Source organism: Oncorhynchus kisutch, linkage group LG2, assembly GCF_002021735.2.
Source record: "Oncorhynchus kisutch isolate 150728-3 linkage group LG2, Okis_V2, whole genome shotgun sequence".
Lineage (NCBI taxonomy): Eukaryota > Metazoa > Chordata > Actinopteri > Salmoniformes > Salmonidae > Oncorhynchus > Oncorhynchus kisutch.
In genome coordinates this window covers 8235996-8249722 of record NC_034175.2, presented here as the reverse complement: position 1 = coordinate 8249722, position 13727 = coordinate 8235996, and the positions used below count along the sequence as shown (strand labels likewise).

The 13727-nt window shown below is 42.5% G+C and overlaps 2 protein-coding genes across 5 annotated transcripts in view; both read left to right on the top strand.

The window, feature by feature from the left end:
- Positions 1 to 660: 660 nt before the first annotated feature.
- LOC109906767 (carcinoembryonic antigen-related cell adhesion molecule 18) lies at positions 661 to 10386 on the top strand. The gene is made up of 7 exons (XM_031802599.1): positions 661 to 897; positions 2676 to 2797; positions 3130 to 3334; positions 4238 to 4383; positions 5699 to 5843; positions 6745 to 6898; positions 9556 to 10386. The coding sequence occupies exons 1-7, from the start codon at positions 840 to 842 to the stop codon at positions 9641 to 9643; spliced, it is 918 nt and encodes a 305-aa protein (XP_031658459.1). The 5' UTR covers positions 661 to 839; the 3' UTR covers positions 9644 to 10386.
- A 3004-nt stretch (positions 10387 to 13390) lies between these two features.
- Positions 13391 to 13727, top strand: part of LOC109900811 (cell adhesion molecule 4) — a 101885-nt gene continuing 101548 nt past the window's right edge. For 2 of the 4 annotated variants that reach the window (XM_031802560.1, XM_031802569.1), the window contains exon 1: positions 13391 to 13684. In XM_031802560.1, coding sequence (XP_031658420.1) covers positions 13441 to 13684 — 244 coding nt within the window. In that variant the 5' untranslated portion in view covers positions 13391 to 13440. The remainder of the gene's footprint in view (positions 13685 to 13727) is intronic. The other 2 variants (XM_031802556.1, XM_031802576.1) reach the window with 2 other exon arrangements.

Genomic DNA, 13727 nt, shown 5'->3' with positions numbered 1-13727 from the left:
ATTGGAAATGGATGATTTTGCTCTCGGTTTTGCAAGTGTTTATTTGGTCGCGCTGAAACGATCTCAAGTGCTGCGTAAAATCAGGCGACGCAGAACAGTCCACAGGGGTAAAAAAAACGGCATCCCCATGCTTAAAGAGCGTCCTTCCACTTGTCATATGTAATTAAGTGTACACGAACCATTTTCGGTCTCACCTGAAGTAGGGACAGGTTTGGTTAAGGACAGATAATTGACTTCTAGATGGCAAAAGCTCTCGTGTGACAAAAGCCATGAATGACACGATCAGTGCTATTCGGGATCTTTGGGACATCCCTACCCCATTAAAGTAGACTTTTAAAATGTTAGGTAAGTGCTATGGTTAGGGTAGGGACTTTCCAATGAACCCGTATAGCACTGAGCTGCGTGGAACTGTACATCAACATCCTGAGTGCACGGAGACAAGTGACGCACTAACAAGTGATTGGTAATTGGAGCGTATACTCCCATTGTTATCAATGTACACACGTCTTGTTTTTACTTAATATCTACAACAGTGGAGAACAGTTATTTAAAACCAAACAGAAATAAACACTTTCATAAAAACATTCGGCACGTGGAAAGAAAGAGGTGTGTATATATATATATATATATATATATATATATATACACACACCACACACGTGTGTAAAGCTTGGTTCCAAACTTTGAAAGAAAGACATCCCTGGAAGCCACGCCTCCCCAGTATCAATAAGTACAGTTCCAGACGTTCCTTTCCACATTCAGAGGGATTTGCAGTATTTGGATACAGATAGTGAAGCAGAGTGGGAATACTCATCAATACCCAGAATCCAATAACAAACATGAGAGGTTTTATACTCTTTGCGATTTTAGTAATTGCACATGCTCACAGCAGTATTGGTAAATATAATTTTATTTATTTTAACTGAGTGAATTTCATTTTATTCTACTCTTTACACTTACATTTTATGTAGTCTTATTTGTTTTAATTCAACTGCAAACGTGAACTCTTCAAGATTGATCTTCAAATTAGTTTTTTTGACAACAGTGGTGTAAAGTACTTAAGTAAAAATACTTTAAAGTGCTACTTAAAGTCGTTTTTTGAGTATCTGTACTTCATTATTTATATTTCGGACAACTTTTACTCCACTACATTCCTAAAGAAAAGTATGTATTTTTTACCCCTTACATTTTTCCTGACACCCAAAAGTATTTTACATTATGAATGCTTAACAGGACAGAAACTGTCCAATTCACGCACTTATCAAGAGAACATTCCTGTCATCCCTCTACCTCAGCTCTGGCGGACTTACTAAATACAAATGTGTTTTACTTTTACTTTTGATACTTAAGTATATTTTAGCAATTCCATTTACTTTTGATACTGAAGTAGATTTAAAACCAAATACTTTTAGACTTTTATTCAAGTAGTATTTTACTGGGTGACTTTCACTTTTACTTGAGTAATTTTCTATGAAGGTATCTTTACTTTACTTTACTTTACTTTAACTCAAGTATGACAATTGGATACTTTTTCCACCACTGCTTGAAAAGATATTGTAGGACAGCTGGGTTGGCATCACATAAGGGCTTATACTCAGATTTAACTTGCACTCATTATCTGCACATGGTGTGTTATCATGGTTGGTATATTAGTATATTATGGGAAAGAGATTATTTTGTTTTCGGTCGCGCTGAAACGATCTCAAGTGCTGCGTAAAATCAGGTGACGCAGATGTGTGTGTGTATATATATTATATCGTCTCTTTGTGTGCCTGTGTAATCGATTCAATTATTAATTGAGAGCGGAACACCCCTGAAAGGCCAATTATCTGAATACGAAATTGAAAGTGTGACAAATCAAATTAATCTCTGTGCCTCTATCTATCTCCAAGGGTTTTGATTTACCTTGGAGACAGCGCTTGTGGAGAAAAGCAATTTAAGTCACTGTTTAGTTTTTTTGTCACTATCGAAAACATGTTTCCAATTGCTTTTCTTCAACATTAACCATGGTGTGTGTGGATCGATAATGCCACAGTCATCCCCGTGAAATGGTGTGCTTTCAACGTGTTGTTCAGCTCCTCTGACAAGAAATGCAAGTGCGTGGTTGGTCTAAATCGCTTTGTCCAGCAGGGGATCTCCTACCAACCTTCTATTACATCTCCTAGTCAAGTAGACAAACCTGTTGTTCATATGACTGTATTTGGCTAAATGCCAGTCCGGTCTGAGTCAGACAAAGAGGAGGAAAAGGAAGAGCTTGTATAAAAAATAAAACAATGTATTTGTCACTCAAACAGTAAGCTGCTGCAACAGCCCAGTCTATATGTGGCCTAATGTTAGGTGCACCAGCCCAGTCTAATGCCCTATATGTGGCCTAATGTTAGGTGCACCAGCCCAGTCTATATGTGGCCTAATATTAGGTGCACCAGCCCAGTCTAATGCCCTATATGTGGTCTAATATTAGGTGCACCAGCCCATCCACTGAAGTGTATCAAAATACTTCTCAACAAAGAAACCCCACTGGAATGACTCTAGAAATAGGTGGGCTAAACAATAATCTCGTCTACTACCAGCCATGGGACAAGATTAGCTAAACAATAAACTAGCATCGACAACTAAAGTGTATGTATGATGATGGTGTTGATTTGGTCCTTGTTGTCTTCCTCTGTCCTGTCTAGCGGCTCTGATTATACAGGGACCAGACAAGCCTGTTCTGGAGAACGATGAAGTCACCCTGGAATGTCTGCTTTCTGACTCGGAGCTCAACACCAGCCAAGTCCACTTTGAGAAGTTTTCCAAGGTCAGGACACAGGCTACTTCTACCTATTTCTAATTGGGTTATATGATTGCCAATTCTGTTGCTGTACTAAGTGAAGTAAAGCGTGTTGAGGCTCTACACTTATCGAAACATGACTTGAACTCGACTTCAGTAGTGCAGTATGTTTAATTATGTCAACAGGGCTCAGCTTTATCATTTTGTTGTATATAAAATGACCAATGTTTACAGACCAAGAAGGTAATCATTCTCACTACTACTCATATCACTGCCAGTCCTCCATATGACTGCTGTTTGCAGATGAGGTACATCTCTGTTTTTCGCTCACTGTTCCTCTCTCTCCTACTCTTCATCAGTACATGAATAAGTGGTATCGACTGGAGGAGGAGTCCATGTACCGCCGATGTATCCCTGGTGTTATCTTGAGGCGTGAGGCGAGCCAACTGCTTCTGTCTATCCGCGGCATCCACAGCTACTTCCACCAGGGACTCTACCGCTGTGTCGCAGACAACGCCACGGCACCCGACAACTCCTCCCAGCCCCTGGCTATCACCGTCGAATGTGAGTATAGGGTGGGCAATATAGTCACACGCAGACAACGCCACGGCACCCGACAACTCCTCCCAGCCCCTGGCTATCACCGTCGAATGTGAGTATAGGGTGGGCAATATAGTCACATGCTTGTCTGTAACAGCTGTTTATTTTTTAAATATTTTTTTAAATGGCAAATAAGTCCGCAGCGCAGGAAAGACCAAACCTCCTGGAGAGCTGCTGGGTATGCAGGCTTTTAGTACAACCCTGCTTTAATACACCTGATTTGTATCAGCTTCTCCCCAGAACCCTGATTAGCTGAATTCAGTAGTAGCTCTCCAGGAGGAGCGCCTGCTATCCACTCCACCGTACAGTATATCCATTCTCCTTGTTTTCAAAAACAACGTTCCAGAAACGGAAATTCACAGGGGAATAGAAATACAAATAACCAGAAGAAGAGACGTATTGTACAAGGCACATTGGTGGTCATAGCGTGAGGCCTATTTTCCCTTGCGCTACAGGGGCGATCAAATCGACCGTCACGTCTTTTGATAGGCTTCTTTGCCCGTGGAGCAATCGATAATGGGGAATTATTTGTGTGGACAGAAGGAGAGAGCCCAAGGCACATGGAGATGGTTCCGTTGACGTAGAGCGGGAGAAAATGAACCGTCACACCCCACAGTGCACCATTGTGAGGACTTAGAAAGATGAAGGCAATTACCATTATCTGATTGTTCCCTCCTCATGGGCAATTTGTAGAGGATTTGAGGCACGATACTGCAGTATACTCAGGGATATGGCTCTGTTGACTCATGTTTATGCATGCTTGTACACCGTGCACAGCTGCACACACGCACTCAAACCTCTTCAAGCCATCATGCATTCTTCTTCTTTTATTCTACGTCTCTGCTGTGTTTCTGATTCCCTGTTCAGACATACGTGAGCTGTCTGTGTACGATGTGTCCTCCTCCAGCCGGAAGTTCATCAAGGAAAACCTGCTTGTGACACTAGGCGAAGACGTAGAGGTGGAGTGCTCCACCACAGCCTCTGAGGCACCACAATACTTCTGGCAGAAATATGTGAGTTTGGGCCTGTCAGGATCTGGCCTTCTATCGCTCGATCTCTCACTCTCTGTCCCGCTCCTCTTTCACTCTCAGCACCATAAGAGGTGCTCAGTATTCATTGTTATTCCCTGGTTTGGGCCCTCCTCTTTCTGTAGAGCAGCTTGCCCACTTACAGAGGATTAATAGTTTAATGAGGTCTAGACAAGTGGCAACCTGAAAGCCAATCTGTTGATAAAGTCCTAATGATTTTTCAATGTTCAGTTAATCATTGTTGAATTATTCAACTTGCTGTTACCAAAGCCACAAACCAAATACCCAGGGGAATTAAGACCTCTCAATGCTAAATGTCAAACTCCCAAATGGCCATGCAGGCAACAATAAGACCTTGGTGAATTGATTTGCTGCTCCCTAGTGGTAAAATAAGGTATCACTACCTCAGCACATTGTGGTCCACTATTTCAGACCTGATGCAATTTCACACCTTTAAAATCAACTTAGTCCTCATTTTAATACATTTTTCTGAATTTGAATGTCTTTAGAAAGAATACCCATCCACCCTCAAATATCCGTCACTGTGAATATCCTCCATCTACCTTTTGAACCAGTCTGTCCACACATTCATAACTATTTGCATAACTCTTTATACATTTGGATTTGGGGTAGAAAATATTCAAGGATGGGGATGGGAGGAATTATAGGGGCAGAGAAACAAACAGTATGGGCCATTTGATGGGCAGCTGCTGACTGACTGCACAGTCCCGGTCTCCAGTAATGTCCATAGGAGGCAGGCAAGAGACTGGATGCATCTGAGCCAGTGGATTTGCATGCAGAATGCTGTTTTGGCCAAACCTGGCCTTTCCTGGAAATCCTCTTAATTCAGCCCCTCATTCAAATTGAAATGGACTTTCTTGGCAGGAAAATGTGAGATCCCAGGAGCCAAATCATTTGCATGGTGTAGTGTCTTTTTTTGGTTTGTTTCTATTCTGTTTCTCCTATTATTTCTCCCCTACTGTGTCTAACTCTCCCTCTTAATAATAGCCCGGCAGCTAGTTCTGTGTCCACAGTGCCTCCCGTTTTCTCATTATGTGTTGTTAACAGTGTTGCCGTGCTATTCTTTGCTGATTGCCTCATCTAGGTCAGTGAATTGAGTTTATGTGGAATTTATTCAATTTGTTCAGGTAAATACACCTTGTCTGGGAGTTTATTGCTTCTCTCACAGGGACACGCATACTGTAACTCCACTGAGAATCATTTTCTTGACTCGTTCGCTCGCTTTCTCCTCCATTCGCACCCCTCTCTCTCTCTCATCCACCATCCTTCCCTCTATCAGGGAGAGGACTGGATCGTGCCCTCCTCCAAGCTGAGGCTGAAGAATGTGAGGATGGAGGATGGTGGAGACTACACCTGCATGGCTGAGCACCCCACCCTGTCCAGCCTGAAGAAGAGCAGCACCATCTCCATCACTGTGCTGCCAGGTAGGTAGGGGTCAGGAAGGCGGGGACTACAGGGCTTGGTGTTATGAAGAGGGACAGTAAGTGTAGGGGTTAGCAAGCAGGAATAAGAGGAGGGAGGGCGAGGAACACAGATGTTAGGGCCAAGTAACATATGGGGAGGAGGAGCTCCCGTGAAGGCGAGGGTCTTACGGCTATGTGATGAAGGAGAGCAACTGGCCACTGCGGAGGACGTGTCTTAGGACACTAAATATGTCACTGAAGAAGAGGACTCATTACGTTACAGCTAATCCAATTTATCATACTGATCATTGTTCATTTTTATCAGCGACCTGCGAGATGATTACGCTGCATTAATGGTCACGGGTTTTCCCACACGATCATATCGCCAATATAGAGTCAATTATAATCCTTGAGATTACAACTGTTTCAATTATCTATCCTCCAAGTCAGTTGCGCCAATCAAACTGGATGCATGTAAATTATAACAGTAAAGACACTGCTTCAGTATGAAGTGGAAGTGAACAATCATTTGCACTTAATTTTACAATATTTTTAATCAATCAAATGTATTTAATACAGCCTTTTTACATCAGCAGTTGTCACAGTGCTTTACAGACACCCAGCCTAAAACTGCAGAGAGAAAGCTATGCAGATAAAGCAGCACAGAGGCTAGGAAGAAACCTAGAGAGGAATCAGGCTCTTCTGGCTGTACCGGGTGGAGATGCATGTGGCCATTAAGGCCAGATCGTTTTTCAAGACATTCAAACGTTCATAGATGACCAGCAGGGTCAGATTATAACCATATTTTGCAGAAGAGTTGGATACACTACAAAATGGACAATATGGAGCTAGGCTAACAAAATAAACTGTCTGTGAATCATCTGGTATTAAAGCCTGTAGTGTCTGACTCTCCGGCCTGCAGCCACCAACGGCCGTCTCAACAAAGCCTGGTACGACTCCACCAACCTGGTGTTGATGACCTCTGTGGCGGGGGCTGTTCTCCTGGTGCTCATCCTGTCTATCACCGTCTTCCTGGTCCGCAGGGCCAAGCAGGCCAAGAGCACCAAGGGACCCATGTGAGTGCTGAGCTCTGTGGCACAGTGCCCTCCTCACCTCTCTCTCTCCCTCTCCCTGTGTGTGTGTGGTGCCCCTCCTTTCTTTTATCTCCTTCCCCTCTCCTCTTCCATTTATCCCAGGTTATAGCCATGCCAATATATTATATCTATTGCCTTATATTTCACTCTGACTCTTACGATAGTACCAAGGCTAAGGTGGATTTACTGTGTGTGTTAGTGTTCTTGTAGACCGCTATGTCCCAGTGGCGGTGACCAGCTAGACTCAGTCGCTGACTTCCTCCGTGATCTCTTCCCTGCCCACATGAAAAAATACTACAGTTTACTATAGAATACTACAGTACTTACTGTAGAATTCTGTGGTATACTGTAGAAAACTATACTACACACTGTAGTATCCCTGTATCATGTGTAGTACTTACTATAGAATGTTGCAGAATACTATAGTAAATATTACAGTAATGTCTGCAAAAACACTACACCTTTTTAAAGTAAATACTACAGTATTTAATTTGCATATACCCTGCCCATTCCCCTATCCCAATATGTGCCATCTATAAGTAAGACATCTACATGCCAAGTATAGACCATATATTGTGTTCCATACAGGTTAGAGAAAAGAGCTGACGTTCAGACCCCAGTCCTACCTACTTACAGGTTAGAGAAAAGAGCTGACGTTCAGACCCCAGTCCTACCTACTTACAGGTTAGAGAAAAGAGCTGACGTTCAGACCCCAGTCCTACCTACTTACAGGTTAGAGAAAAGAGCTGACGTTCAGACCCCAGTCCTACCTACTTACAGGTTAGAGAAAAGAGCTGACGTTCAGACCCCAGTCCTACCTACATACAGGTTAGAGAAAAGAGCTGACGTTCAGACCCCAGTCCTACCTACATACAGGTTAGAGAAAAGAGCTGACGTTCAGACCCCAGTCCTACCTACATACAGGTTAGAGAAAAGAGCTGACGTTCAAACCCCAGTCCTACCTACTTACAGGTTAGAGAAAAGAGCTGACGTTCAGACCCCAGTCCTACCTACATACAGGTTAGAGAAAAGAGCTGACGTTCAGACCCCAGTCCTACCTACATACAGGTTAGAGAAAAGAGCTGACGTTCAGACCCCAGTCCTACCTACATACAGGTTAGAGAAAAGAGCTGACGTTCAGACCCCAGTCCTACCTACATACAGGTTAGAGAAAAGAGCTGACGTTCAGACCCCAGTCCTACCTACATACAGGTTAGAGAAAAGAGCTGACGTTCAGACCCCAGTCCTACCTGCTTACAGGTTAGAGAAAAGAGCTGACGTTCAGACCCCAGTCCTACCTGCTTACAGGTTATGGAAAATGTGCTCTTAGAATTTCTCTAGTAGGTTTCTTCTAAGAGAAAGCCTCCACTTCTATGTCAAAGATAATACAACAAACAGTATAGTGAACACTATAGTAATGTCTGCAAAAACACTACAGTAAATACTACATTATACTACAGTCCACAAAAACACAACATTAATTACTGTAGTATATACTACATGTTTTATTTTACTACTGTATTTATACTGTAGATAGAGTTGACTGTATATACTACACTAAGTACTACAGTAGACACTGTAGTGTTTTGCAGACTGTAGTCTGCAAAATCACTACAATGCATACTATAGTATTTATACTATAGTATTTTTTTCATGTGGGTGTGTTTTCACCAGACTCTTGCAAAACATGTAAAGGATACTATGGTCATATAGTATGTACTGTTAAAATCACAATAAATACACAGTAATCAGACACATTGTGACCCACGTCTGTTGACCAACCTCATATCAGAGTGATTACAACATGAGTACAGTACATGTTTTCTGTAATAGGTATTCTGTCTTGTATATGAAAGCTATTGAGGTTAGGTTGCTCTTTACATCTGTGTGTTTGACCTACAGTATATTCTGTAGATTACTGGTTGGCAGTCTATTTGTTCTCTTTTACTTGTCTTTCTCTCCTCTGTGGTTCTCTGGGCAGTCCATTTACACATAATGGTGCAACTCTCTATCTTTCTCTCCTCTGGGGTTCTCTGGGCAGTCCATTTACACATAATGGTGCAACTCTCTATCTTTCTCTCCTCTGTGGTTCTCTGGGCAGTCCATTTACACATAATGGTGCAACTCACTATCTTTCTCTCCTCTGTGGTTCTCTGGGCAGTCCATTTACACATAATGGTGCAACTCTCTATCTTTCTCTCCTCTGGGGTTCTCTGGGCATTCTATTTACACATAATGGTGCAACTCTCTATCTTTCTCTCCTCTGTGGTTCTCTGGGCAGTCCATTTACACATAATGGTGCAACTCTCTATCTTTCTCTCCTCTGTGGTTCTCTGGGCAGTCCATTTACACATAATGGTGCAACTCACTATCTTTCTCTCCTCTGTGGTTCTCTGGGCAGTCCATTTACACATAATGGTGCAACTCTCTATCTTTCTCTCCTCTGGGGTTCTCTGGGCAGTCCATTTACACATAATGGTGCAACTCTCTATCTTTCTCTCCTCTGTGGTTCTCTGGGCAGTCCATTTACACATAATTGTGCAACTCTCTATCTTTCTCTCCTCTGGGGTACTCTGGGCAGTCCATTTACACATAATGGTGCAACTCACTCTCTCTCCTCCTCCTCTCTCTACCTCCAGTGATGACCACTCTCAGAAGAAGCCCATCTACACAGCCAGTGTTGAGTCTCTGGCCTCTACTAGTGGAGACAAACAACCACTGGTGTGACCGCGCCAAGAGATGGAGAGGAGAAGTAGGGGAACAAATGGAGAAAGATGGTGAAAGGGAGTGAGGAATAGGAAGGAGGGAAGATGTCGAGGTGGGAGGAGAGGTGCCTGGGTTATGGATGCAGAGTAAAATCGAAGCTATTATCAAAGGCTGGCTGCGTCTAAGAGGAGGGAGACAAATGATTGTTTTACTGGGGTGGTTTGCTTCCAGCGGGGTTGGCTGAAGTGTTCTTGAACAAAAGGTGTGCAATTTTCTCTTTATTGATCTCGCAACCTGCAAAATTGAGATTCACGTTCTTATCTGAGGCAAGGTGAGGGGGAGGAGTCTTAGATACTGTGGGAACCCTAAGCAGCTGCAGACATTTTTCACAAGGAGGTTACCTTGAGTTAAACTGCTCACCACCAGCACTTTTGCAGCCTTGGGCTCACAAAAAGGAATGCCTCTTACGTTTCAAGTATAATGTGACTGCTGTATCACAAATGTGCCTTTTCCCCTCAATGCTTTTACGTGGTGTAGAATATTGGTGTGGATTTTTTTCCAAGGAAATGTATAACCTTATGTAGCATACTAGTGGTGACGCACTTCAAAGTATACAGACAAGATGTACACTTGTAGATTATTTTCTATCTCTATATTCCAATGACAACTGAAGCACTTTCAAACATTACCCTCAGAGCTATCTATTTGCTGTATTTCCTGTACTTTTAATAGTCATGATATAAAGTTGATTTGAGACATTCTAATAGGAATTGCCCAGTGTCTTTTATCATTGATTAAAATGTAGGACATATCAAGAGGGGGAGGAGTATTGACAATGCTGTGAAAGCTGGATGCTGGTACAAGCTTGGACGCACATACAGTAAATCCAATGGCCTCTTGACCTCCTATCCTCTCTGTAACCTCAGTTCCCTATACTTCCTATCCATTCTGCAAGGCCTTCCTCTACAGCTGATCTTTACTGCATCTCACACTCACCATCTAACCACGGAGAGAGAGCCTGCATATGATATGCCCAGTCAATAACAGAAGACCGACAGACAACCTTGAGGCATCTACTCATTGTTTTAAGTGAGGCTATGTATGTGGTTACACATGGTTCATTCCCCACTGCATCCTACAGCACCATTAATAACTCTCCCTCTCCCAGCCAGGCTACAACTTCATTCTTTCATTTTCTCCTCTGTTGCCTTCTAACCTTAACTTATTTCCATCACCACTTATCACTATAACGGCTCTTCTCATAACTATGTATTTAATGAAGCCTGGACTATGTGTGCCTGGTTGAAGGTAGGCTGCCGTAACAGGAAGGAGATGCTGTGGTTTAACATGACACTCCGTTAAAAGGAACCGTCCACGCGCTACAGAGCACAGCGAGGATGTTATTAAACTGATTATTCAAGTCTCCGGCCACCGTCTGGCTTGTTACAGGCCATTTGTGTCCTAGCTGCTAGGTGTAAAGGCTGAGGTCAAAACGGTGGAGCCAAAAGTCCATAAAACATTCATGCTTCATCAAAATACAGTTTGGAAATTTGAAGCGCTCTTCATTTGAAATGCCAGTGAACAGCGTTTTATTTGGGCCTTTGAGGCATTTATGGGTGAAAAGTGTACGCATTCATGGATGTTGCTGGTTCAACAGGATGGCCAAGGACTACTAGACTACAGTGAGGTCAGTCGCATGAGGGCTTTCTGCCTCCATGGTTGTGTTTGCATAGCTCTGGCCCCTAGGCACTGACCAAGAATCAGATTTCCCTTCTAAGGTCACCAGGTAAAGTTGAGGGCTGCCCTTAGACACTGGCATAGGGTCTGGCTTCTGACCTCATGTCAGTAGCTAAAGGTCGTAGGATTGGAGTAGGCTTACAAAAAGATGACCAGCTACACTTTTACCTCACATATCATGTAGGAATAATTGTTAGGAATCGTTGTTATTACCTTACAACAAGTATTTATTATTATTGATTATGTTTCCTAAGAATATCCATGCACAATATAGTGATAAGTATACCCATAATCACACAATGGTTATTACATTAGCCTATAGTTGGGTGACTAGCTGATGCTACTTTGCTGCGAACAGGAGTGCAACATGTCTCAGCAAGACAGACAGCAGCAGCATACCGGTCTATGGAAGCCTGTCTCAGTGGACATCTCCATTGGAATGACTAGAGCATGTATAGTTCTCTTGAATAATATAGCAACTAGGGCCCGCTCAAAGACATTGTTTAGAACACGTGGTCTCTATTCTGTTAAATTGCATGTATGTATGGGTTGAAATGAACGTTAGGTTTTCGCTAGAGAGGCAGGTGTTCCCCCATCATTACTCTCCAACAATGCCCCATCTGGTGCCGGGGAGCCGCCGCTGACAACTGGGGAACAAACACTCGGAGAGAAAGTGACAGGGGAAAATGAAACGGGACGCGGGGGGCGGATATTATCCTAGCCAAAACAACATGATGAAAGCGAACATACCTCGGCGAGAGACAAGTAGAAATCAAAAGACAGAAGGAACGGAAGTGTGGTTGAGCGGGAGAAGTACAGAAGGGTAAATCCGTAGCCTACAATCATGTCAGGCTACCCACGACTACCGGGCAGAATAATTTATACAGATGGACCTATTATGGAGACTGAGACAGGCCACTTTTTATGTAGCAATTTTAGAGGAACGTTCAGGCTTGGGGCTACAGCATTTCAATCGAGTAATTTTCAAAGCTGAAAATGAGAATGTGCCCTGCTTCAAATATATTATAATTTTCAGGCTGAATTAATACATAAATGAACAAACACATGTTAATTACAGGCTCATGTTACGAGCTGTTCTGACATGCTATGCACTTTACCCATCCAAAGGTGTCGCCAAACACTTACTTTGAAACATATTCATTCACGTATAATAAAATATTCACTGAGGTATATTCAAAAGAAAATAAAATTTTCACAATGGGCCCGTTTGGTGCCACGCTCTGACTGGAAAACTCAATTTGGGGTGCAGTGCAACCACAGCATGACGGTAAACTGAGTCTCCGGTGCTTCTTATTCAGCCGTTAGCGCCCCCAAGCTCTGTCTAGAACAAGGATTTGAAACCGCTGGAGAGTTTTGTTGGTTTCATTCCATTAGCGCTATTCCAAGCGGTAGTTTGCTCAAATATACCTGTTATTTAGGCTAGTGCTCTCATCTACACTACACTGATGATTTCACTTTACATTTAGAACACAAACAAACACACGTTTTTTTTTTACTCCTAGGCTACTCCCAATATCAAACTAGGTCTAATAAATTCCTTTGCTCGACAATAAGTAGCCATGTAGCACATAATTTTAATCTTCAGCCTAGTATGTTTTGAATGTTACAATAACATACTGTGTATATATATATATATACACATATAGGTCTCGCACTTACAGACAGAAGTTCAAATGGACTGCCTGTTTGATTTTATATATAATATATTTGTAAATGCATCTCATTGAATATCAAACAGTCTTATAATTATAAATGTTGGCTTAACTATGCATGTTTTGTAAATACCTTTTATTTGGTAGGCTATTAATGTGTGTTATCAATCAGGATTATAGTAGCCTGCCTACCTACATTGATTGATAGTTTGTAGTATGTTTTCTGAACCCACCCTCATCTTGATATTACGATCCTCCACCTGCTCCTTGCTTCTTATTGGTCAGAGAACAGTTCCGAGTCCCGCCCTCTCCCCTTCCTTTAAAATATATTTACATCTTTAAGTAACCAAGAAAAACTGTCCGAACCACAGTCGTTTAGTCACGTCAACGAGAAAAAAAAGTGGGCGTATGTGTCTAGTTGTAAGCACTTTTTTTGTATGTAAAAAGACCCCCGTGAATGTTGTTAAACAGAACCAGACACACTCCAGGCTTTATTCGCGGGTGAACCTGCGGGTTCACGTCACTTTGATTTCTCCAAGGAAGAGGAATATCAAAAAGAGATCAGCGGGACTATCAAAGATGGCATTTACGGCCGTGTGGAACTACTCCGTTCCCTTGTCTGTCATCACTTTGCTATCTCTTGTGGGGACAGGTAAGAACATTTTCTATTTGGGAATGATATAAAGAATGGGCTA